The sequence below is a fragment of the Bos indicus genome, chromosome 20 (genome assembly GCF_029378745.1).
Source record: "Bos indicus isolate NIAB-ARS_2022 breed Sahiwal x Tharparkar chromosome 20, NIAB-ARS_B.indTharparkar_mat_pri_1.0, whole genome shotgun sequence".
Lineage (NCBI taxonomy): Eukaryota > Metazoa > Chordata > Mammalia > Artiodactyla > Bovidae > Bos > Bos indicus.
The window spans coordinates 8,494,679-8,522,144 of NC_091779.1; the positions used below are offsets into that span (position 1 = coordinate 8,494,679).

The following is a 27,466-nucleotide window of genomic DNA, read 5'->3' on the forward strand; positions in this document are numbered from 1 at the left end:
AATAAGACTAGCCATAAACAAAAAGGTGACAAATAGGCCATAACTGCCTCTTGAGATATCTGTATGCAGGTCAGGAAGCAATAGTTAGAACTAGACATGGAAAACAGACTGGTTCCAAATCAGGAAAGGAGTACGTCAAGGCTGTATACTGTCAACCTGCTTATTTAAGTTATATGCAGAGTACATCATAAGAAACACTGGGCTGGATGAAGCACAAGCTGGAATCAAGATTGCTGGGAGAAATATCAATAACCTCAGATATGCAGATGACAACACCCTTATGCCAGGAAGTGAAGAAGAACTAAGGAGCCTCTTGATGAAAGTGAAAGAGGAGAGTGAAAAAGTTGGCTTAAAGCTCAACATTCAGAAAACTAAGATCATGGCATCCAGTCCCATCACTTCATGGCAAATACATGGAGAAACTGTGGAAACAGTGGCAGACTTTATTTTGGGGGGCTCCAAAATCACGGCATATGGTGACTGCAGCCATGAAATTAAAAGACGCTTACTCCTTGGAAGGAAAGTTATGACCAACCTAGACAGCATATTAAAAAGCAGAGATATTACTTTGCCAACAAAGGTCTGTCTAGTCAAGGCTATGGAAATTCCAGTAGTCACGTGTGGATGTGAGAGTTGGACTATAAAGAAAGCTGAGCGCTGAAGAATTGATGCTTTAGAACTGTGGTGTTGGAGAAGACTCTTGAGAGTCCCTTGGACTGCAAGGAGATCCAACCAGTCCATCCTAAAGGAAATCAGTCCTGAATATTCCCTGGAAGGACTCATGTTGAAGCTGAATCTCCAATACTTTGGCCACCCGATGCGAAGAACTGACTCACTGGAAAAGACCCTGATGCTGGCAAAGACTGAAGGCAGGAGGAGAAAGGGACGAGAGAGGATGAGATGGTTGGATGGTATCACCGACTCAATGGACGTGAGTTTGGGTAAACTACGGGAGTTGATGATGGACAGGGAGGCCTGGCGTGCTGCAGTCCATGGGGTCACAAAGAATCGGACATGACTGAGTGACTGAACTGAACTGAACTGAGGCCATAAATAAATCATGGTGGTTTAGTCACTAAGTCCTATTCGACTCTTACAACCTCATGGACTGTAGCCCACCAGGCTCCTCTGTCCATGGAATTTTCCAGGCAAGAATACTGGAGTGGGTTGTCATTTCCTTCTCCAGGGGATCTTCCTGACCCACAGATTAAACTCAGGTCTCCTCCACTGCAGGCAGATTCTTCACTGACTGAGCCACCAGGGAAGCCCTAAATAAACCAGAGGCCATAAATAAAAGGAAACAACAAAAAATGAAAGCCTCCTTTCTCTGCTGATCACTACTGTAATCCTTCTCTTCAAAGGTAACCAAAATTCAACATCTTGTAACTCATTCTTTTTAAAAAAGAAAATGCATATCATATACACATGTATATATTTTAAAAAGCAATTATTTTAAAGACCACATAGTTCTTCCCATCAACAGACACAGAGCCATCTAGCTCTGTAACATGACTATGTCTTCAAGTGAATGTTTAATAATTTAACCAATCCCCATTTTAACTGATGCTTTCTTTAGTGCTTCCAATTTTTTGCTAATATCAACAGTGTTGAAATAAACATGTCTCTATCTACCTTTTCTCCTTATCTATATAAGCATATATCTTGATGAAGAATATATATATATACATGTGTGTATATATATATATATCAATACACACATGCAATGGCATCCCACTCCAGTACTCTTCCCTGGAAAATCCCATGGACGGAGGAGCCTGGTAGGCTGCAGTCCATGGGGTCGCTAAGAGTCGGACACGACTGAGCAACTTCACTTGCACTTTTCACTTTCATGCACTGGAGAAGGACATGGCAACCCACTCCAGTGTTCTTGCCTGGAGAATCCCAGGGATGGCGGAGCCTGGTGGGCTGCCGTCTATGGGGTCACACAGAGTCAGACACGACTAAAGTGACTTAGCAGCACACACATGCACATACACACAATGCCTGTGACTATAGCAATAACAGTAAAGCCCTAGCAGCAGCACTGCAAAGTCAAAAAGAATATACATTTCTTATTTGGAGAGATACTGCCAAACTATGCACAAGACAGATTATACCAGTTTACAGTCTTAACAACAGTACACATGTATCAAAACTTTTGCCAGTATGATTGGTGAATATAGAAATTTCATTTTAATTTGCATCAGAAGAAGACTACAATTTTGAATAACATTACTTATTGGAGAAGGAAATGGCAACCCACTCTAGTATTCTTGCCTAGAGAATCCCAGGGATGGGGGAGCCTGGTGGGCTCCTGTCTATGGGGTTGTAGAGTCGGACACGACTGAAGCGACTTAGCAGCAGTAGCAGCAGCATGATTATTCACCACAACCTTTTATTTATTCTTATTAAAATTGCCTGTTTTTATCCTAATGCCCTTTTCCTACTGGGATACTTGCTTGTCTTTTATTAAACTTACTTGTATAAAAATTTTGCAAAGGAAAATAATTAGCCCCTTGTTAAACATCTTGCAAATACACTCTGCCCAACTGTATTTTTAGTGATTCAAATCCTTCTATGGTGTATTTTTTCTAATTTTATGATATTCATTTCTATACCATCAAATTGATCAATCATTTCTTACATAGCAGTAGAATTTCATGTCCTCTTTTAAAGCCCCTAATTCCAGATAAGTACTGGCTAAAGTTCAAAACTACTAAATATTGATCATTACAGAAAAGTATCAATAAACTAAGAAAATTTTAAATATTTTATTTATAGGAGTGTATATATAAAATAAAACAAAGTATTAAAATTTATATTCAATGTTGCACTCATCAAATAAATGCTATAAATCATTCAGAAATAAAATGCATGATGAGCACTACAGTAAATGCCAAACATATCTGTTGACTTTTTCATTAATTAGTAAACTAAGGGTATCAAAACAGGCAAGTGGAAAGTAAATGTTAAAATTCCACACACACCAATAATTTTAAGCCTAGAGCTCATCAGAAGTTAATTTATTTTCACTATAAATTTATTAACAAACAATAGTTTTCTTATCTTAAAGCTGAAACGTGCAACAAAAATACGAGTTTTATCTTAAATAAAATAAACCACAATGTTTTACAAAATATGTAGTTCTTTATATGTTGGTATGCCAATATGCTGAAAAAGACCATAATGTTTTGGAGTCAAAAGAAACAAGTTATGCAAGCAAGAACAATAAAGGAGAAAGCTTAACTCTACTACACTTAGCAACAGAACCAGCGTCTAATTAATGACAGATGTGACCTTATCTGTCTACCCATTACTTAACATCACTTGGTAAGTCTATTCCCTCATTATAACCACAGGGAGCTCCATTTGATGTCTTCTTTAATTATACATGAAGAAATATATTTAAATAAGAAATACATACAAATTTTCTTTAAAACACAAAATAAAGAGCACACAAAAGTACTAACCATGTTTGTTGCTACTTTTTCTAAAATGTCAGTCTCCTAAACAAACCTCAAATACATGAACAGATACAGTAGTATTTTAATAGAGGTGAGAATCAATTAGTAACAGCACATTTTAAAATAAAACAGGCAGATTTGATATCTGACATATTTCCCAAGAAAGAGTAATATACTATGGCTCTACACCAATTTTAAAAGTAAATGTCCACTTTTCAAAGTTAGTTAGAAATAACTTACATTTATTAAAGGAAAGCATCTGGCAATGTAAAACCAAAAATACGTCTGTAAAATAATTTCAATAGTGAATCTCTAATAATATGGCTAGTATTTTTTTTGGAAAGATCTGCAAACAAACTCAACCCAAATATGCTCAGTATTCCTAATGAAAATAGCTAAACTGTTTGTACCAAAATAAAATCTACTTACAAGTGAATCTGCATCAGGGCATTCCCTATTAAAACAAACAAAACATTATAAACATACAACTATTAGAACTATCTGGTAAATATACTGTATTGAAAGTGTTTGCTTTGGTACTGAAACATAACTTTCATTTAAACCCCATCAAAGTATTTAGAGAAATCAAATCATGAATATTAAAATATACCAAATGATTTTAAAATTCAGACATTCCCCTTTACTTATACAAGACAAAATAAAACCAAAAGCTTACAAATATTTTTAAAACTTTCAAAATTACTTCTTTTCCATGAATTGGCACATGAATCGTATCAACGAAGCTGTCAAGGATTTCTAGTGGCTTTTAATCCTTCAGGTAGAAAAAGGTAAAAAAAAACAAAAGCAAACAAACAAAAAGCTCCCCTAAAGAAGAAAGTCTGGCTTTTAAAAAGCCTGTATTTACATTTATTGGTAAACAACAGTAACATTTTTAAATAAAAAAATTTTAACTTATTCCCTTTGAAGTACTTCCATAAGGCAGAATATACAGAAGTGAAACCACTTTTCTCCAAATATGTTAAATGAACAGCTAGACTTCCAGTTGGAATAGTTTCTAGTCTAATGTAATATGCAATTGAGCACTGATATTTTATCATTTAACTGATAAGCAAATATAAATCTGGATATAATCTAGTGAAAACTATTATTTTAAATCTAAAACAAAAGACACCAAGCTTCTCAACTAAACAAATAAAGCCCTAAATATATAAAATTAAAGGCATTGAAGTCATTAGAATGAGGTTAGAAGAATTTATACATATACATTCTAAAACAAATTCACAAACAGAAATTAGAGTGTCTATTTAAAAGGCAGTGGATTAGGTATAGTCTTTGGCTTGATAGACTTAACTGAATATCATATCAGATTCTGCCACTTTAATAACAGTCTGAAAACGCAGACATTACACTTTAAGAGCTAAATGAAGAAAATAAAAAAAAATTAAAATATAAGATAATCAGGTAATCTGTATCAATTCAAAGACCAAGCACAAACCAGAAAAATCCATGAAGAACTTTCTTAAAGATAAGATGGAGTAGACTAAAAGAATGATAAAAAGAGGGAAATGACTATCCTGCTCTTAATTCAAAAGGGAGCACCGAGGGTAAATGCAAATCCCACTTGCCTTTATATTTACTTAAAATCATAAATGCTGAAAAAGGGCTTCCTTATTATTGGTAGATTATAAGGAATATTGTTATCAAAAAAAACCTATGTATACTCTGAGGAAATGACTAGAAAAGCTACTATAATGATCAATTCAATCCCTGCACGAATCAAATCACTTAAGATGTTATCTACTTTTTAAAAGATAAAGTTGAAATATAAATGTAAAAGTTCCAAACCATTTATTCTCTGGCTTTAAGCCAGAATTCTCTAGTCTTTGTGGTAAAGCACTTATCTGTTTGCCTTCACAGCATGCAGTATGAGACCTGAAGATGAAGCCCCAGGAAGACCAAGCTCTGAGCAGGACCCCTCGTACACAATTGCTGGCATTTCAAAAGCCTTCAGGCTATGAGAAGAAGCACGCCAAGAGCCTCGGGCATTTCAAGCAAAGTGAACTCTTAACATTTTTCCTGCCAAGCAGTGTTGAAAGATGGGGATAGTGATGCAATGATTTAGGCATTAGTTTTCTGACTTAGTATTCTTATTGGTTAAAATATTCCAATATCCAAGTGGCCTAATGATCATATTGGGAAATTACTGATCATGAAAAACTACTTTAAAAACATGAAATACACAAAAATATTAGAAGCTCCCTAAATGAACAGCTGTGAAAGCTGTCAATTATATATATTAACTATTTATAATACAGTCACTAACAGATAAACTGGCTACATTTTTAAAATTTACTTACAAATCAACTGTTTAGACTTCAATTCCAATGTTATAAAAGAGATTAGGTTCCATCCCTTAGCAAAATACCCCCTTCACAAAGCAAAATACCCCCTTCACAAAGTTCAAAAGACATCTGCAGAAGAGACAGTAGCTATAGGCATAAGTCACTTTGCAAATAGTCTTAATTTGTTAAACCAAAATACCACTAGGGAGGAGGAAAGAAACAGACATTTGGAATGTTAGAAACTCAGATAAGCATATAACCAGGGAGGAGACAAGAATACCCAAAGCACAAATTGTTCTCTTACATAGAAAATATGACTGTCCATCAAAATATTAACTCTTGGGAGGGTTTTTCTGATTGTGCTAACATAGCAGGGATTTTAAACAAATTTTCATTCAGTGTTACTGGATCAACAAATCACTTGAGATTTTGCATTAGTGTCTCTGCAGTCTAAATGGGTTGAATAATCAAGCAAAGAAAAGTTCCTTTAATTCCAATTTGTCTCTGGTTAATCATAGTTTAATGACTCTCAACCCCCATTGTATATTAAGACAACACAAAAACTTCTAAACTTCTGGGGCCTCACACCCAAAGAATCTGATTTCACTGGTCTGAAGCAGAGGCTGGCATAGATACATTTAATTTCTCAGGTAGTTCTACTGTGTAGCCAAGGTACAAAATTTGAGTTAGTTAATATACTAGTTTAATTTCACATATGATAACTGTATTTCTCTGTATACCAATTTATTTTTTTTAAAGGTAAAAGAAGTTTATACTGCATCTTCCATCTAAAACTGATGAATATAAATGTTTAAAATGTGTTATGGCTTTTTTCTCCTCCATTTAACATTTTCCATTTATGTATACGTATATCACTAAGTTCCTATATGCTTAGAGTTGTCTTGAAAGATTTTCATCGAATTGTTGACCATGGTGCTGCTTTTAGGTTATTAAGACTTAGAACAATTTTTAGTTTTCACTGTATTTTTTATTTTTTTAAATATGCATGTATAATTTTATAAAATAAAGGCATCTTTGAAGTTTCAATTTGAAAATACTAAAGCTTTCATCTTGAAATTTTAAAATAATATAAAAGGTTAACATTTTTAATTAAAACTAGAGGGGTTGGCAAATGTTCTTAGAAAAGTCTGTATTTTTCACACCTTAGCCATATATACTTTTGAGTTATTTCCAAAATAATTTTTTCTTTTCAAATTCATAATAAATTTTATTGTTATAAGACTATTTATAAAATATTATTTCTAAAAATGGAAAGAATTTTGACAATACTTAATATACTTACACAGACTCTGCATCCTTTTCCTTTTTAATTATTCCTGGTAAACCAAAAGTCTTTCTTTTCCTTGGTTTTATACCTTAAAATAAACATATATTGTTATAGAAACATGACTCTTCCTGATAAACATATTAAATTTATGAATGCATCTTGTATCCTGACACATGATTTGCTCATAAATGTTGATACTAAATTTGGATGAAAGAAATACAAGCATCAATTACTAAGCCCTAAAATTTAAATCAGGGCCATAATCTGTTTAAATTTTTCTTATGTTAATATAATATAGCCTGTTATTCACCAAAAGGTTATACATAGAACAATCACTTGAGCGATGACATTCTCTCCTCCTCTAAATTACCTCAGGCAAAGTAAGCATTTGCAGATATCTTAAGACTTCAAAGAAAGTACATCATTCATTATAAGAGATCTGGTTATAAATGCAGGTCAGATCACATTCTCTGTATAAAAGGTCACAAAATATAAATGTGCTGTTTTAAATAAATAGGTGACAACAGGTCCATTAACAGTATGACAGATATTTATAATATGGCATTCTTTTGTACATGTGTTATCTCTAATAAAGTGGATCCAACCATAAATGAGGGAAAATATCATTTGTTTTGCCAAATAAGGCAGTTCTTCCTCTTCTTGCATGACAAATTATTTTTTAAAAAGGTCAGTAATGCTATCAATTGTTAATAGAATTCAGCACTTAAAGCTTAGCTGCTGTTGTTCAGTTGCTAAGTCATGTTCGACTCTTTGCGACCCCATGGACTGCAGCACACCAGGCTTCCCTGTCGTCCACTATCTCCTGGAGTTTGCTCAAATTCATGTCTACTGAGTCAGTGATGCTATCTAACCATCTCATCCTCTGCTGCCCTCTTCTCCTTTCACCTTAATCTTTCTCAGCATCAGGCTCTTTTCCAATGAGTTAACTCTTCGGATCAGATGGCCAAAGTATTGTGCTTCAATTTCTGCATCAGTTCTTCCGATGAATATTCATGGTTGATTTCCTTTAGGACTGACTGGCTTGAGTACACCCAAGCTAACTTCACATCTTGTAGATGAAGAAACTCAAAAGTATTATGTAACTAAGTTTTTGTAACTAAGTGTTATACAGCTATTATCACTACAATCAGGATAATAATTCAAATGTCTTAGAATAATGTACTTGCTTTCATGTACAACTAATTCCCTGAACCATATATCTGTATAGCATATTAAAATATTTTTAAAATAAAATACATTTTTTTCCTCAGAGTAGGTATTATTTCTTATAAACATTTTTAAAGAACCCTTTAAATACTTTTCAGCTTTTGAGGAATTTTTAAAGATTACAGAGAACTTAAAATAATTACTGCTCTTAATCAAACAGCTAGTAACTATAAAAAGTCTAGGCCCTAGAGCTCCTTGACTGCTGAAGTAATAACCTTACACACACAATAAATAGCAAACCGTTTCTCTAAACTCTTATACAGGTCTTGGAAAAAAATCAAAGACTGCTTGCAAATTATTTCTAGCAGCTCACAAAGTGATATATAAAACACAACACACACACACACACAAAAACCTACAACAAAAACTGCAGGTATCTCTTGGGTTTCATACTATAAACAACATAAATTTAAATAGGAAGTGTTGTGGACCCTTTCTCCAATTCAAATCATCACCTATTTTGAATGACAGTCACATTAGCATTAATGCATAACCTTATTAATTACTGAAATGCTACCCATTGTAGAATAAGCAGTACACATCAATATGTAGTGATGTTTCATATTTATAACATTAGAATGTTTAAAGAAGGATATCAATGGAGAAAACATTCTCAATGTTTATCTAAAAACAAATATATGTTATATTTAATCTTTTAAAAAATATATATTCTAACACATTAGCATCCTTCGGGCAAACTTATTACTTATAAAGCAAACATTAATACAGCAAGCCTTTAAACCACATTCAGATTTTTTACATCACTCCACAGACATGCCAACACCAATGGGCAGCAGCCTCTCTATTCAGTAAACAGAAGCTATCAGCTAGCTGCCACACATTACAACTAGTCAACTTACCTTCAACCACACTAGCAGGGTCACATTCTTCAAATTCAATAAGGCCTAAAAAGAAAAATGTTATTACATGGACGAGTACTGGTTAAAAAAAAAAGTGACAGAAAACAATCAGATGGGATCCCATTACATCTTTTTAATGATTCTGAAATGTTTCAGGGTTACCTGATGTTAATTAAAATATCAGCAATAGTTTAAAAATCAAATAGCAAGCATGTTCAGTGTTACTGGAAAAAAAACTGTGACTGGCCCATTATTATGACCACAATTTACTGCAAACCCTTTATATATGATGCCACACAACTTGGAGCACAGAGATCTAACATGTAGTTGGGAGCTTGTTGTATGTACAGTTGAGAGAAAACAACAGTAAGAGGCAGTTGCTGAATCCTTGGTTGTTAAGACCAAGAGGCCAAGACAGTAAACACTCCTAGAATGGAAGCCTGGGACCTTGCTTGTTCAGTTCACCACTGCGCCCCAGCAAATAATGTCTTCCATGAGTATCTGCTAAATAAGTAAGTGAATTAATTACATACTAGCTAAGAGGTGATGCTAAAGTCAAAACCCAGATCTATCCATATAGCAGGTCAAAGAATTTAAACTCTAGTTTGCAGGCAATGGGAAGAGCTTTCATGTGAGAAAGAGATACACATACACCTTCCTGAAAGTGGTCTTATATAAAATTAATTCAGCACTGGTACCAGAGATAGACTGCAGAGAAGGGGACAAAAACAAAATGGAAACCAGCTGAAAAACAATTAAAACAGCCCTGAAATGACAGGTCTGCTGAGACTAACCTTAAATGCTATAAAATGTGGTATCTTTCATATATGTAAAATACCAAATTATTTAGGCAGTAAATAAAGTAGTGAACAGTAGGAATTGTTTTTCTATTGAAATATACATAAATTATCAAACTAAAATTTTACGTTCCACTAAATTGTCACTTTAGCCCTATTCTGTAATATACAAATTTATGCAAGTCAAGTTTTTTTGTGAAACCATTTTTAATTTATTAATGGTAATTGGTACAATCTGGTACATCAAGAGATTTTTAAATAGAGCTTGAAGTAAAGAGTACATAATCGATTTCACTACTGATCCTTCTGATATGTTAAGCTTAACTGTAACTATGTCCAAATTCATGATCAGAGTTCTTATAGGTCATTCCATTATGAAAGAAAACCACTAACGAACAAGGAAAATTTCTCTACAAGTAGGAGCATCTAAAAATATTGGCTAAAATGTCCTTCTTTTTACCTCTAAGTCAAAGATTTACTTCCTCAGTTCCAGTTTCTATTCAAATAGAGAAGATTAACATTTAGTGATAGGCAGAATAAAAGTCATAAATGTGATGATAAACAAGGTCTTAATTAATTAATTAGCAATACCTTCCCTACTGGGGCATTCTTATAATAAACATCATTTGGCTAAAACGAAAAAAATACATTCACTACTTCCATCCAAAAAATTCTTAAGAGTCAGAAAACGGCCCAATTAAAATTTCAAGGACTTCAGGTCCACTCTGTAAATCTGGAAGCTTAAAAATTCGTTAAATGAAAGGGTAATGAGCTTGGTCTTAGAATCCTTTAAAGGCCTACACTAATAGTTTACAGAGAGATGAGAACTGAAAGACTAATAAAGGTAAGGAATTTCAGTAGTATGTGCATCTGATAAACAGCCATCTTTTGCTGTTTAAGAATTATGAAGAATGAAAAATCTCTGCCTAAATCACCAGCCATATATTAATTTTATCACTTCCTAATAAAGCTTGAGAGACTATAACCACCAGTCAAAAAAAAAAAGACAACCAGAAACATAATTAATCAAAAATTTTCCTATTACAAGCACATCATTTGTGCCCAGTAACTATTTACAGAATCTATAATACTCAAGCTATGAGCTTTTTCTAGGGAACAAAACAAAACAGCAATACCAAATTGCATTATTTACAATTTTAAAAAACAGTATCTAGAAAACCTTTTAAAACATCACCTGAGTAAATATAGTATATATTCTTTTAAGATCTTTGGATGTCTTCAAATATGTGAAAATAGTAAGACATTCCTTATCCCTATTAACATCAATCCTTTCAAACAAAATTCTACATTTTTTTCTCACATTTTACCTAGACATATCTTGATTATTTTTCCCTTTATCTTTTTTAAACATAATCTTCTTAAAATCTATCTGAAACAGAAAAAATATTAAATAAAAATAAGCTATTCAAAATGACATTTCTGAAATGTTAGATGTCAAATACTTTCAAATTATAAAATTACTATATATTTAAAAAAATTAATTGACTTCCATCCACACATAATCTTTTCTATTAAAACAGAAATACTAACAGTTTCTGGAACAATAAAACTAAATATATGCCCTTAAAAAAACCATTAAATCATGCATGAAAAAGATTTTCTCTTTCAAATGGCATACGCTCCACATGCTGCTTCACATGGCAAAGCTTTGCGTGCCTGGCTCAGTGCCAGTTGACAGCTCAGCTGGATATCAATGCACATTCTGACCCCCCTTGTAGCATGTCACTTCTGAACCGTTTCACAAGTAGAAAGTTTATTCAGCATCTCTCCCAAATGCAGTCCACTGCCCATCATTCTGCTATTTAATCATAAGACAAGTTACTTTTTTTGACAGTACCAAAGCCAGAGTGAGAGTCAAAGAATAGTTGCTACAACTGGAATTTCAATTGTTTTAGGCTCAATTAATTCTGTTGTCAAAATAAATAACTGCTCTTAGTACTTAGATTTTATGCTGGGCCACAAGGGCAATTTAGTTTGTATAAAAGCAAATAAGACCATTTTGGCTCTGCCTCCTGATGCTCTTTTATACATTATCTAAAAATGCCATCAAGAGTTCAATTAAATGCAGAAGAAATTGAAGGCAGACCTCAAAGAGGGCCAATGATCCAAAACCAAACAATTCTTATATATGATGCTTTAATCATCAGGTAGGAATAAATTGTTGCTAGCAAGAGAAAAAGTCAATAACCTAAACAATTCATTCAAATCTAATCTGGAGCAAAACTTTTAAGAAATGTTACAGGAGGAAAGAATGTATTTAACACTAACCTTTCATCACTACATGTATTTTGTGGAATGAGGTAGAATATTAAAAAAATGTGAAACATTTAATTAATAGTTTCCATTGTTTTGGAATCAATTCTAAATCTCAAGCCATCAACAAAATTAGCAATTTTGTCTAGTTATAAACTGGCTCCCAAAATCAAATAGGTTTGGGCTACCTAAATCAAGTATTTACTGCATATACTCAACTAAAACCACAGATCACTGGTTCTATTTAGAAGCCAAATTAAAACATACAAATATGCCCAGACCTCAAATTTCAACAAAAAGTGATGAGAATGAGGGAGAGATGAGGAAGAGAGGAGGGAGAGAGAAAGAGGCAAAGTCGGGGGAGGGCTCGTAAACAATGGGAGTCAGTGACATTTTCAAGCTTGCTCCTGGGCCTGTGGACCGCAACACAGCCACATTCCTACGTGTCTCAGATGCTGAACCAGGAAAGCTAACAGGAAAAAGAGCACCAAACTCTAGCTTGCAGTGGTACTCAAGGGACATGGAGGTTCAGGTCCTGGTTTTGCCACTTGCTTGTTGGCTAGTTATCCTGGACTAGTTACTTACCTTTTTTAAACCTAGGTCTTATCATTTTTATGAATGATATGGAGGGGTGATAATACCTTTTGCCGTATTTCCTTCCTCTTTCTCTTATCTACACATATGGCGGACTAGAAGGACGTGAGCTCATCTTCTATGAAAACTCCAAAATTGCAACTCGCTACTGAACAACCATCAACAGGAGAATGCTGGATCCCACCCAAAAAAGATACCCCATGTCCAAGGGCAAAGGAGAAGCCACAGCAAGATGGGAGGAGGAGCAAAATTGCATTTAGAATCAAACCCCATACCCACCAGAGATGCTTGGAGGGCTCAAACAAAACCTTGTGTGCACCAGGACCCAGAGACCCCAAAGAGAGTAAGACAGACCTGCCTTTGAATGTCTGCATGTTTCCTGAGGAGGCACGGATCAGCAGTGGCCTGCCATGGGGGCAGGGGCTATGCGTGCAGCAGATCTGGGTCACCCAGTATGTGGCATAAGCCCTCTTGGAGGAGGCCACCAATAGCCCCAACACAGAGCTGCTGAGCAGATGACCCACAAACTGCAGAACAATTATACCAAAGAAATTCTCACACTGCTTATACAGCTCTAGGACGCACAACAGATTTCCCAATCTAAGGAGCTGGCAAAGGGACTTAGAACCCTCAGGGAATTTGACTTTGGAGGCCAGTGGGATTTGATTACAGAACTTACACAGGACTGGGGAAACAGACTCTGGGGGGGCACAAACAAAACCTTGTGCACACCAGCAAACAGGAGAAAGGAAAAGTGTCCCCACAAGAGACTGACCCAGACTTCCTGGGAGTGTCCAGGAGTCTCTGGTGGAGGTGGATCGACAGGGGTCTGCTGCAGGGTCAGGGGCACTGAATACAACAGTGTGTGCACAAGTCCTTTCGAAGGAGGTCACTACTATCTTCACTACCCCTACCATAGTTTGGCCTTAGCTCAAACAACAGGGAGGGAACACAGCCCTCCCAATCAATGGAAAATTGGATTAAAGATTTACTGAGCATGGCCCTGTCTATCAGAACAAGACCCAGTTTCCCCTATAGTCAGTCTCTCCCATCAGGAGCTTCCATAAGCCTCTTATCCTTAGCCATCAGAGGGCAGACAGAATGAAAACCACAATCACAGAAAGCTAATCAAATGGAACACATGGACCACAGCCTTGTCTAACTCAATGAAACTATGAGCCATGCCGTGTAGGGCCACCCAAGATGGACGGGTCACGGTGGAGAGTTCTGACAAAACGTGACCCACTGGCGAAGGGAACGGGAAACAACTTGAGTATTCTTGCCTTCAGAACCCCATGAAAAGGCAAAAAGATAGGACACTAAAAGAGTAAATCCCCAGGCTGGTAGGTGCCCAATATACTACTGGAGATCAGTGGAGAAATAACTCCAGAAAGAATGAAGAGATAGAGCCAAAGCAAAAACAACTTCCAGTTGTGGATGTGGCTGGTGATGGAAGCAAGGTCTGATGCTGTAAAGAGCAATACTGCATAGGAACCTGGAATGTTAGGTCCATGAATCAAGGTAAATTGGAAGTGGTCAAACAGGAGATGGCAAGAGTGAACGTCAACATTTTAGTAATCAGCAAATTAAAATGGACTGGAATGGGTGAATTTAACTCAGATGACTATTATATCTACTACTACAGGCAACAATCCCTTAGAAGAGATGGAGTAGCCCTCATCTCAACAATAGTCCAAAATGCAGTACTTGGGTGCAATCTCAAAAATGACAGAGTGATCTCTGTTCATTTCTAAGACAAACCATTCAATATCATAGTAATCCAGGTCTATGCCCCAACCACTAATGCTGAAGAAGAATGGTTCTATGAAGACTTATAGACCTTCTAGAACTAACACCAAAAAAAGTGGCCTTTTTATCATAGGGGCAGAGAAGGCAATGGCACCCCACTCCAGTACTCTTGCCTGGAAAATCCCATGGATGGAGGAGGCTGGTAGGCTGCAGTCCATGGGGTCCCACAGAGTTGGACATGACTGAAGTGACTTAGCAGCAGCAGCATCACAGGGGACTAGAATGCAAAGGTAAGAAGTCAAGAGATACCTGGAGTAACAGGCAAATTTGGCCTTGGAGTACAAAATGAAGCAAGCAGGGCAATGGCTAACAGAGTTTTGCAAAGAGAACACGCTGGTCATAGAAAACACCCTCTTCCAACAACACAAGAGAAGACTCTACACATGGACATCACCAGATGGTCAACACCGAAATCAGACTGATTTTATTCTTTGCAGCCAAAGATGGAGCTATATAGAGTCAGTAAAAACAAGACTGGGAGCTGACGAGGGCTCCACTCATGAACTCCTTATTGCAAAATTCAGACTTAATTTGAAGAAAAGTAGGGAAAACCACTTGACTACTCAGGTATCACCTGAATCAAATCCCTTATGATTATACAGTGAAAGTGACAAACAGACTCAAGGTATTAGATTTGATAGAGTGCCTGATGAACTACGGACGGGGAGGTTTATGACACTGTACAGGAGACAATGATCAAGACCATCCCCAGGAAAAAGAAATGCAAAAAGCCAAAATGGCTGTCTGGGGAGGCCTTAAAAACACCTGAGAAAAGAAGAGAAGCTAAGGGCAAAAGAGAAAAGGAAAGATATACTATCTGAATGCTGAGTTCCAATGAACAGCAAGGAGAGATACGAAAGCCTTCCTCAGTGATCAATGCAAAGAAATAGAGGAAAACAACAGAATAGGAAAGAGTAGAAATCTCTTCAAGAAAATCAGAGATACCAAGGGAGCATTTCATGCAAAGATGGGCACAATAAAGGACAGAAACGGTATGGGCCTACAGAAGCAGAAGATATTAAGACAAGGTGGCAAAAATACACAGAACTATACAAAAAAGATCTTCATGACCCAGATAATCATGATGGTGTGATCACTCATCTAGAACCAGACATCCTGGAGTGCGAAATAAAGTGGGCCTTAGGAAGCATTACTACAAACAAAACTAGTGGGGGTACAAATCCTAAAAAATGATGTTCTGAAAGTGTTGCACTCAATATGCCAGCAAATTTGGAAAACTCAGCAGTGACCACAGGACTGGAAAAGGTCAGTTCTCATTCCAATCCCAAAGAAAGGCAATGCCAAAGAATGCTCAAACTACCATACAATTGCACTCATCTCACACGCTAGCAAAGTAATGCTTAAAATTCTCCAAGCCAGGCTTCAACAGTACATGAACTGTGAACTTCCAGATGATCAAGCTGGATTTAGAAAAGGCAGAGGAATCAGATCAAATTGACAACATCCACTGGATCATCAGAAAAGCAAGAGAGTTCCAAAAAAACATCTACTTCTGCTTTATTGACAACACCAAAGCCTTTGACCATGTGGATTACAACAAACTGTGGAAAATTCTTAGAGAGATGGGAAAAACAGACCACCTTACCTGCCTTCTTAGAAATCTGTATGCAGGTCAAGAAGCAACAGTTAGAACCAGACGTGGAACAGACTGGTTCAAAATTGGGAAAGGAGTATGTCAAGGCTGTATATTGTCACCATGCTTATTTAACTTCTATGCAGAGTACATCATGAGAAATGCCAGGCTGGATGAAGCACAAGCTGGAATCAAGATTGCTGGGAGAAATATCAATAACCTCAGATATGCAGATGACACCACCCTTATGGCAGAAAGTGAAGAGGAACTAAAGAGCCTCTTGATGAAAGTGAAAGAGAGTGAAAAAGTTGTCTTAAAGCTCAACATTCAGAAAACTAAGATCATGGTATCCAGTCCCATCATCCCATCACTTCATGGCAAATAGATGGGGAAACAATGAAAACAGTGAGACTTTATTTTCTTGGGCTCCAAAATCACTGCAGATGGTGACTGCAGCCATGAAATTAAAAGACACTTGCTCCTTGGAAGTAAAGCTATGACCAACCTAGAAAGATATTTAAAAAGCAGAGACATTACTTTACTGACAAAGGTCCATCTAGTCAAAGCTATGGCTTTTCCAGTAGTCATGTATGGATGTGAGAGTTGGACTATAAAGAAAGCTGAGCACCAAAGAATTGATGCTTTTGAACTGTGGTGTTGGAGAAGACTCTAGAGAGTCCCTTGGACAGCAAGGAGATCAAACCAGTCAATCCTAACAGAAATCAACCCTGAATATTCATTGGAAGAACTGATGCAGAAGCTGAAACTCCAATATTCTGGCCACCTGATGCGAAGAACTGACTCATAGGAGAGGAGGAGAAGGGGAGGCAGAGGATGATCATTGGATGGCATCACTGACTCGATGGACATGAGTTTGAGCAAGCTCCGGGCATTGGTGATGGACAGGGAAACCTAGCGTGCTGCAGTCCACGGGGTCACAGAGTTGGACACGAATGAGTGACTGAACTATTCTACACATACTCAGAGACACATTTTTCCCCCACCCCCTAAACCATTAGAAAATAAAGTTGCAAACATCAATACTACTTCATTTCAGGAGTATTTCTTTTAATAAAGGTTTATAGAGACAATTCCCTCAATCCAAGTCCTAGTTGCCTCTGACTCTCCTAATGCAATGCTTCCTGTATTAGAAGCACCAGGAGGGCTTGTTAAACCACAAATTGTTGGGGCCTATCTGCAGAGTGTTCTCTACAGAAGATCTAGGTTGGTGCTCAGGAATTTGCATTTTAAACAAATTCCCAGGTGATGCAGTAGGTCCTAGGATCACACTTTGAGAATGATAGTCCCAAGGATTCCCTGGGTCCACTGTCAGATATTCAGTAAGTCTAGACAGTGTTTCTCCCATTTTACTGCACAAACTGCCTGCGTGCATGCTCAGTCATTTAATCTTTAGGGACTCCATAGACTGTAGCCCACCAGGCTCCTCTGTCCACATGAGTATCCTGGCAAGAATACTAGAGTGGGTTGCCATTTCCTTCTCCAAGTGATATGCCCAACCTAGGGACTGAACTCACTTCTCCTGTGGCTTCTACATGGGCAGGTGGATTCTTGACCACTGAACCAGAGTCACCAGGGAAGCACCACAAACTGCCCACCGATCTTACTAAAATTTGGATTCTAATTCAGTAGGTCTTGGGTAGGGCTTGAGCGTCTGCATTTATGACAAGCATCCAGGGATGTAATGCTACAATTTCTCAACAATGGCTGCATGTTGGAATCGAATAAGTTTTAAAATATAGTGTTACCAAGGACCCACCCTTCACCAATGACATCAAAATTTCTGGGATAGTACAATGTCTGTACATTTTTTTAAGAGAGAGAAAGAAATAAAAAGGAAAAGGAAAATATTTTCAACAAATGATTCTCACAGGTAGCCAAGGCTTGAGAAGCTGTGATGAAGCTAATTTAGGAACCTTGATCTCAAATAAAAAGAACAGGTTTTAACCACAGAATTTCAGTCACTGTAAAACCTAAATTTTCACCAAGTTCTCCAACACAGCATCTTGGCACTGAAATATAATCTCCCCCTATGTCCAAAATCTGACATTGCTTCCATTCCCTCGACTAAATCATGTTTTCACTTTCTGGGATCCTAATAAAACCTTTAGGAACTAACACTCTGCTTGCTATAATCTCTCTTCTCTGGGAATTTCCCACTGTTCACAAGTAGAACAGCAGCCACTAGTAATACCTAGTGAGAACTGACTGAACGAGAAAGAAGATCACCCCAACCCAAGATTACCTAGACCAGGTTCTTTCTGGTCAAGAAAAAGGACAAAAACCTGGGTTAATTCTGAGCTATGGATGCAATTAAAGGACAAGTGAAAATATCTAGAATTTACTAAGAGATCACCTTACATAATGTACCCGGAGAAGCAAAGAAAGCCATTCTGCAAAGAAAAAAAAAAGCAGTAGAATGCAAAGACTTAGTAAAGGAAAAATAATACCTAGTATTTCTACTGGTTTGGGTTTCCTTCTGTAGCCTGGCTATATTCCTGATTTTGAATCCTTGGGGTACCTCAGTTTCTTTTCCATAAACTTCCTTTTAAGGTCAAGTTGATTTAACTTCTTTTACATACTGCAAGAGGAACTAAAACCCTGTCTTTATTCTGATGCACATGTAAAAATTGTAACGAGCTTCCTTTAGTTTTGTTTTTCTTTTTTTACTTTTTTTTTTTTTTTGGATCAGTGTTTATACATTGAATAGGCCTCCCTGGTGGCTCAGACAGTAAAGAACCTCCCTGCAATGCAGGAGACCTGGGTTCAATCCCTGGGTTGGGAAGATCAACTGGAAAAGGGAATGGCTATCCATTCCAGTGTTCTTGCCTGAAGAATTCCATGGACAGAAGAGCCTGGCAGGCTACAGTCCATGGGGTCGCGAAGAGCTGGGCACAACTGAGCAACTGAGCATGCACATACAGTGAATATTTTTAATGGTTATTTCAAATTAAAGAACTAAGTTTTCCTTAAAGTCTGCTCAAAACAGTTTAATCTTTACTTCACAATTCAGGATAATTATGATGATGATCAGTTACTGTGCTGTGATATGACCACAGATGTAGTTGGTGTAAGGTATCAGATTAAATGATTTCTGAATCCAAGAACAGCAGAATCAACTTTTAGAAAAAAAAAATTAGTATTGTTATAAGTTACACAATTCTAATGTATTATCAAGCTTGCTACCATCTACATCAAAAAAGTACATTCTCCAAAGTTGGGCAAAGATTTTCTATAAAAAGTCAAGATAATAAGTGTTTTAGACATTGTAGGTCATAAAGTCTGTCACAACTAGTGACATTGGCTACCACAGTGTGAGAGCAGTAAGACATGGGTCACAGCAGACAAGTGTGACTGGTTTCAAAAAACTTTCATGGACACCAACACCTGAATTTTATAATTTTATGTATCACAAAATACATGTTCTCCCCACCCCACATTCATTCTTTGTGGGCCTCAAAATAAGAGGCAAAGCTAAATCTGGCTCAGGAGATAATCATTATCAGGAGGCACACGCATCCCACAGGGCAGACTCCTCTGCCTCTGTCCTAGGTAAGTAGGGCACCATAGCCTACCAGGCTCCTCCGTCCATGGGATTTTCCAGGCAAGAGTACTGGAGTGGGCTGCCATTGCCCTATCCAGAGGTAGAGGTGTACTCCGCACAAAGAAAAGCCTTTCTGGAAGTTCTCCTCTTTCACTCTCTGATTTGTGCAAATCTTATTATCCTCTTCACTACCATCATCCATTCTTTTCTCTTTCTCTGATCATTCCCATTTACTATCAATTAGAAAAAGGAAGTAATCACAGAAAATCTGGTGTGGTTTGTGGGGCTCTGGTTTTATCAGCTAATTTTAATTTTGCTTTCTACAAAAGCGTTTCAATGCTTCTCCAAATTAAAAAAAAAACAAAAACAACTTTGTGGAAGAAGGTTAATTTATAGGTTTGGCATTACTCCAAATCATTGAGGAGCCTAGAAAGACGATCACTAGATTTTTTTTCAACTATATTTAAAATAATATTCTATTATCTATACCCTATATTTAAAATAATATACCTAAAATTAGAAGCTGAAAAATTCTAAAAATCTAAACTAATCAATTTCACATGTAGGTGATCTGACTACAAGAATCTCATTTTTCCTTTTTTCTTGGTGGCTGGTTTTATGCCTACCTTTCTGGGGCTTTTTCTATTTGTAACTGTAAACACAATATATAGTCTCTGCTGCTGCTGCTAAGTTGCTTCAGTCGTGTCCAGCTCTGTGTGACCCCAGAGAGGGCAGCCCACCAGGCTCCTCTGTCCCTGGGATTCTCCAGGCAAGAATACTGGAGTGGGTTGCCATTTCCTTCTCTCTGGATGTCCTCAGATGGAAGCCATAAACCTATATTATTACATAATGAATATATAGATAAGCTTTGCAACAAAATCTTTTATTTAAACATATTAGACCTGGTTTACCAACTTTTTACTTAAGTTATCTATCCTTTTGTTTCTTATAAATGGAAACTCGCTTAGATTTTATGAATTATAAACAGCACAGAGTGAAATTAGCAGAATGACTGTAAAACAGGAAATTTTAAAAATACAGATTTTAATCTTAATTTTAGCTGCAACTAAAATATATGAGGATGAGCAGAAATACTAGGACAATGTCATTAGAACATAGTAAGCCATTCACAATTAGAAAACACCTGTTTATTCACGATTCTTTCAGACACAGTGCTTTGACATCCAAAGCATCTGCTCAGAGTAACTCAAATTCCAGAAAAGCCAGGCAGTACAACATTTAAAAAGTAATGACAAAAACAGTATGGAAGTTCCTCAAAAAATTAAAAATAGAACTACTTACTATATGATCTAGCAATTCCACTTCTCCATATTTATCAGAAGACAATTAAATCACTACCGAAAAAAAAAGAGGCTGCACTCTCATGGTCAGTGTATGTATGTGCTTAGTCGCTCGGTTGTGTCCGACTCTTTGCGACCCCATGGACTGTAGCCCACCAGGCTCCTCTGTTCATGGGGATTCTCCAGGCAAGAGTACTGGAGCAGGTTGCCATGCCCTTTGCTGGGGGATCTTTCCAACCCAGGGATCGAACCCAGGTCTTCCGCGTTGCAGGCGGTTTCTTTACCATCTGAGCGGTTACCAGGGAAGCCCCATGTTCAGTGTGGCACTATTTATAAGAGCAAAGACATGGAAACAAACCTAAGTCTCTACTGACAGATGAATGGATCAAGAAAAAAATATATATATATATCTACACACACACACACACACACACACACATATATATATCCACACACACAAAATAGTCAGCCATAAAAAGAAGAAAATCCTGTCTTTGTGACAACACAGATGGAACCTGAAGGGATTATGCTAAGTTAAATAAGTCAGAGAAAGACAAATACTCTATGATCTCACTTACATGTGGAACCTAAAAAATAAAACTGAACTGACAGATACAGATTGTGTGAGGGGGAAACCCACTGGGTAAAATGGGTAAAAGTGGTCAAAACATACAAACTTCCAGTTATAGGACAAAATAAGCCTACAGACATAATGCACAACATAGTATGTATTTGAAAGCTGCTAAGAGAGTACAGTCATCCCTCAGTATCTGAAGGCGACTGGTTCTAGGATCCCTGCAGATACCAAATTCTGAAGATGCTCAAGTCCCTTATAAGGCCTAACGCAGTCAGCCCTCCGTGTCCATGGATGTGGAATCCTCAGACAGAGAGGGCCAACTGTAGTCCTTAAAAGTTCTTATCACAAGAAAAACAATTTAACTATGCATGGGAATAGATGTTAACTAAACTTACTCTGGCAATCATTTGCAATATATACATTTATCATTATGTTGCCTACCTTAAAGCTAATACAATGGTATCTGTCAATTATAACTCAATAAAAAAGTATTGACAAAAATGATACTACATATTATAAAATATTTATTTCTATATATGTATATTTAATCTTAATATATATGTTTGTTGTGATCCACACAGTCAAAGGCTTTGGCATAGTCAATTAAGCGGAAATAGATGTTTTTCTGAAACTCTCTTGCTTTTTTGATAATCCAACCAATGTTGGCAATTTGATCTCTGGTTCCTCTGCCTTTTCTAAAACCAGCTTGAACATCAGGAAGTTCACGGTTCACGTATTGCTGAAGCCTGGCTTGGAGAATTTTGAGCATTACTTTACTAGCGTGTGAGATGAGTGCAATTGTGCGGTAGTTTGAGCATTCTTTGGCATTGCCTTTCTTTGGGATTGGAATGAAAACTGAGCTTTTCCAGTCCTGTGACCACTGCTGAGTTTTCCAAATTTGCTGGCACATTGAGTGCAGTACTTTCACAGCATCATCTTTCAGGATTTGGAATAGCTCAACTGGAATTCCATCACCTCCACTAGCTTTGTTCGTAGTGATGCTTTCTAAGGCCCACTTGACTTCACATTCCAGGATGTCAGGCTCTAGGTGAGTGATCACACCATTGTGATTATCTGGGTCGTGAAGATCTTTTTTGAATACTTCTTTTGTGTATTCTTGCCACCTCTTCTTAATATCTTCTGCTTCTATTAGGTCCATACCATTTCTATCCTTTATTGAGCCCATCTTTGCATGAAATGTTCCCTTGGTATCTCCAATTTTCTTGAAGAGATCTCTAGTCTTTCCCATTCTATTGTTTTCCTCTATTTCTTTGCACTGATCCCTGAGGAAGGCATTCTTATCTCTCCTTGCTATTTTTTGGAATTCTGCATTTAAATGGGTATATCTTTCCTTTTCTCCTTTCCTTTCATCCTAAGGGAAATCAGTCCTGAACATTCATTAGAAGGACTGATGTTGAAGCTGAAACTCCAATACTTTGGCCACCTGATGTGAAGAACTGGCTCACTGGAAAAGACCCTGATGCTGGGAAAGACTGAAGGTGGGAAGAGAAGGGGATGACAGAGGATGAGATGGTTGGATGACATCACTGAATCAATGGACATGAATTTGAGTAAACTCCGGGAGTTGGTGATGGACAGGGAGGCCTGGTGTGCTGCAGTCCATGGGGTAGCAAAGAGTCGGATACGACTGAGCGACTGAACTGAATGGAATATATATTTACTAAATATAGATTATTATATATGTATATTTATGTTATATATAAAATAGTCTCAATGAATAGTGAGAAAATTTAATGCTCTCAAAGTGTGATTTACACAGAAAAATTGGAGACATAGAGCTAGAGGTTACATCTTTCAACAGATAACTGACTACAGAAAAAAACACTCATTTTTCAGTGTAAGACAAATAGTTTAACTTTCAGTTTATGCAAAGTTTCTAAAGAAGTCAGCCTCTTGCTTTCTTTTAAAATTGTGTCCCATTAGACTAAAACCAGTTCACAGAAGAACTCATCCACCAGAGGGAGCCCTTACAAAAGAGAAAAAAACGTTACCAGCAGTGTGCGTCTGTGTTTGTGTGTATGAGGGACGTGTGTGTGTGTGTGTGTGTGTGTGTGTGTGTGTGTGTGTGAGAGAGAGAGAGAGAGAGAGAGAGAGAGAGAGAGAGAGAGAGAGAGAGAGAGAATGAATGTGTGTGTGAGAGAGAGAAAGAGAGAGAGAGACAGAGAGTGCTTGTGTGTGTGTGTGTTTTGACTCTGCAACCCCCTGGACCACAGTTTGCCAAGCTCCTCTGTCCATGGGATTTCCTAAGCAAGAATACTGCAGTGGGTTGCCATTTTCTACTTGAGGGGATCTTCCCAACCCAGGAATCAAACCCTCATCTCCTGCACTGCAGGCAGATTCTTTACTGCTGAGCTCCCAGGGAAGCCCTAGTATACACAATTGAAGGAAGTGTATTTCTTACAAAACAAAATTCTTTAAATCCAGTAATTTCTTACAATCACATGTATTATTTTCTGAGACACACAAAATTTCCATTACTGAAATGAGCTCCCTCTAGTGCCCACAGATAGTGCAAAATGTATGAAAGAGGCGTAACTTGTTGCCCACAGCAAGTCAACTAGAGAAGTAGTATTCAACCTTTCCATTCCACCCCCACTCACGCCTTTTCTTTCCCCTAAATTAGTTCTAGGATCATTTATCTTGAAAATCAGTCACCTATATACATGATGTCAACAGTCATCCTAAAACTGTCACCTAATTCTGGGTTAAGTAATTCTAGGAAAGCCCATGTCATCACCAATCTTGGCCTCCCTCTTACCAGTTAGTCACAGAAATTTGCTCCATGTCTTTGTATATCTTGAGGCAAATACATTTAAATTTATAAATAAGCAATATCCCATAGTACCTATCTATTAATCGAGTATGTATTAATTTGGGGAAAATAACACTAAGTACTCAATAAATGTTACATTATCTCAGGTGAACCTCACAAAACCCCACAAGGTAGGTACTATTATTATCCTCACTTTATAGATGAAGACTTTGAGGCTCACATCTCACTAGTAGTAAAGCAGAGATCACAAACTACAGGGTTAAGTACTGTGCTATACCACAGATAAGCAAGTAACTGAACTTAATGAGGTAACTGTAGATTTACACAGTTTTATAAAAAAGGAATGACCGAGCGACTTCACTTTCACTTTTCACTTTCATGTCTTGGAGAAGGAAATGGCACCCCACTCCAGTACTTTTGCCTGGAAAATCCCGTGGACGGAGGAGCCTGGTGGGCTGCAGTCCATGGGGTCGCTAGAGTCGGACAGGACTGAGTGACTTCACTTTCACTTTTCACTTCCATGCATTGGAGAAGGAAATGGCAACCCACTCCAGTGTTCTTGCCTGGAGAATCCCAGGGATGGGGGAGCCTGATGGGCTTCTGTCTATGGGGTCGCACAGAGTCGGATACAACTGAAGTGACTTAGCTGCAGCATAAAAAAGGAAAAAGGAAAGAAATACAACAAGATTCCCTGTACACTTGGCCCAGTTTCCTGAAATAACATTTTGCAAAACTACAAAATAGTGTCACAAAAAGGATACTGATAATGATACAATCTACCAGCCTCACTCAGTTCTAAGGCATTTTCAGTCAGCCAATACACATTTGCTTTTATTCTATCAATATTTCTAAATGATCTATATAAAAATTCTTTGTTTTTACCTCTCATAACTCGTCTTCAGTTCAGTTCAGTCACTCAGTCGTGTCCGACTCTTTGCGACCCCATGGACTGCAGCACGCCAGGCCTCTCTCTCCATCACCAACTCCCGGAGTTTACTCAAACTCATGTCCATCCAGTTGGTGATGCCATCCAATCATCCAATCTTTACAATAAATTTTAGGGTTTCACACTACTCTATAGTTATATATCTCAGCATTCTCATTCTTTCTACATATGTAAACTTAAGCAGTTCAATTCTCATTCCTCCAAAGCATAGGCCTTGAGGTCAAGGATTCTGAAATTTAATCCCAGTATTCTGCCATGTACTTAGTTTGGGCAAATAACTTAACCTCTCAATATTTCCGTCATCTGTAAAATGGGAATAAAAGTACCTACTTCAAAGAGTTCCTGAAGACCAAGCTTTGCCTGCAAAGCAGTTGACACAGTACCTGGTACAAATAAGTACTCACTAAACTTTTAGCCATAACTATTTACTATTTCTTTACCAAGACTTTTTTAACAGCATTCCATCCATTCCAGTATCTTCAACCATTTCAACCTCTTTAACATCCTAACCTTACCATATATGTCCATCTGTTCATTCACTGAGCAAAAATGTACTATTTACACATAATGAAGATAAACAGATGAATCAAATACAGAACCTTTCTTCACAAAAGCACAATTACTAAAATCTAAGTTAGACAACAACGATGGTGCAGGCAAATGAGGGGATATAGCATTTTCTAGAGCACACATGAACATAACTAAGGTACCAAGGGCACAAAGGGAGTATGAATAGGAAACAGCAAGCAGTCCAGGTTGGCTGCAGTGGAGGATGACAGAAAAGAAGTAATGGAAAGTAACACTAAAGACTGGGCAAGGGCAGATCCTGAAAGGCTTTGAATCTAAGTCCAGAATCTAAAGTTCATTCTCTCTATAAAGGAGAAATGCAGAGTGCATCATGAGAAAAGCTAGGCTGGATGAAGCACAAGCTGGAATCAAGATTGCCAGCAAAAATACCAATAACCCCATATATGCAGATGATACCACCCTTATGGCAGAAAGTGAAGAAGAACTAAAGAGCCTCTTCATGAAAATGAAAGAAGAGAGTGAAAAAGTTGGCTTAAAACTCAACATTCAGAAAACTAAGATCATGGCATCCGGTCCCATCACTTCATGGCAAATACATGGACAAACAGTGGAAACAGTGGCAGACTTTATTTTGGGGGGGACTCCAAAATCACTGCAGATGGTGACTGCAGCCATGAAATTAAAAGACGCTTACTCCTTGGAAGGAAAGTTATGATCAACATAGACAGCATATTAAAAAGCAGAGACATTAATTTGCTAACAAAGGTTCGTCTAGTCAAGGCTATGGTTTTTCCAGTAGTCATGAACGGATGTGAGAGTTGGACAGTAAAGAAAGCTGAGCACCGAAGAACTGATGCTTTTGAACTGTGGTGTTGGGAGAAGACTCTTGAGAGTCCCTTGGACTGCAAGGAGATCCAACCAGTCCATTCTGAAGGAGATCAGCCCTGAGTGTTCATTGGAAGGACTGATGCTGAAGCTGAAACTCCATTACTTTGGGCACCTGATATGGAGAACTGACTCATTGGAAAAGACCCTGATGCTGGGAAAGATTGAAGATGGAGAAGGGGAGAAGGGGATGACAGAGGATGAGATGGTTGGATGGCATCACCAACTCAACGGACATGAGTTTGGGTAAACTCCAGGAGTTGGTGATAGACAGGGAGGCCTGGTGTGCTGCAGTCCATGGGGTCGCAGAGAGACGGACACGACTGAGCGACTGAACTGATAATGAAAAGACAGCGATTTATGAGTAAGGCAGTTATTAAGTTCATAATTATACAACCAAAGCATTAATATGCTATACAATATGATAGACTAGAGAAATCTTTACTGTGCCTGTATTTAGAAACCTCCTGCTGCATTCAATGATATAAAGAGGAAAGCCTGAAGGGAAAAATATTGAAGAAACTGAATCAATACAATGTAAAACTTAACAAAATGTGGGAAAAAGGAAGTGAAGATGATTTAGGTTTTAAACTTAGTATTGTGAACTAAAGAAAAATGGCTCAGACTTCTCAAATCACTTATTCATTTTCCTGAATTCTAAAC

The 27,466-nt window shown here is 37.4% G+C and overlaps 1 protein-coding gene across 2 annotated transcripts in view; it reads right to left on the reverse strand.

The window, feature by feature from the left end:
* FCHO2 (FCH and mu domain containing endocytic adaptor 2) overlaps window positions 1-27,466 on the reverse strand; it is a 126,227-nt gene that overhangs the window by 45,409 nt on the left and 53,352 nt on the right. For both annotated transcript variants that reach the window (XM_070774553.1, XM_070774554.1), the window contains 3 exons: window positions 9,143-9,187; window positions 7,071-7,143; window positions 3,894-3,918 (listed from right to left, as the gene is read on the reverse strand). In XM_070774553.1, the coding sequence (XP_070630654.1) occupies window positions 3,894-3,918; window positions 7,071-7,143; window positions 9,143-9,187 (143 nt within the window). The remainder of the gene's footprint in view (window positions 1-3,893; window positions 3,919-7,070; window positions 7,144-9,142; window positions 9,188-27,466) is intronic.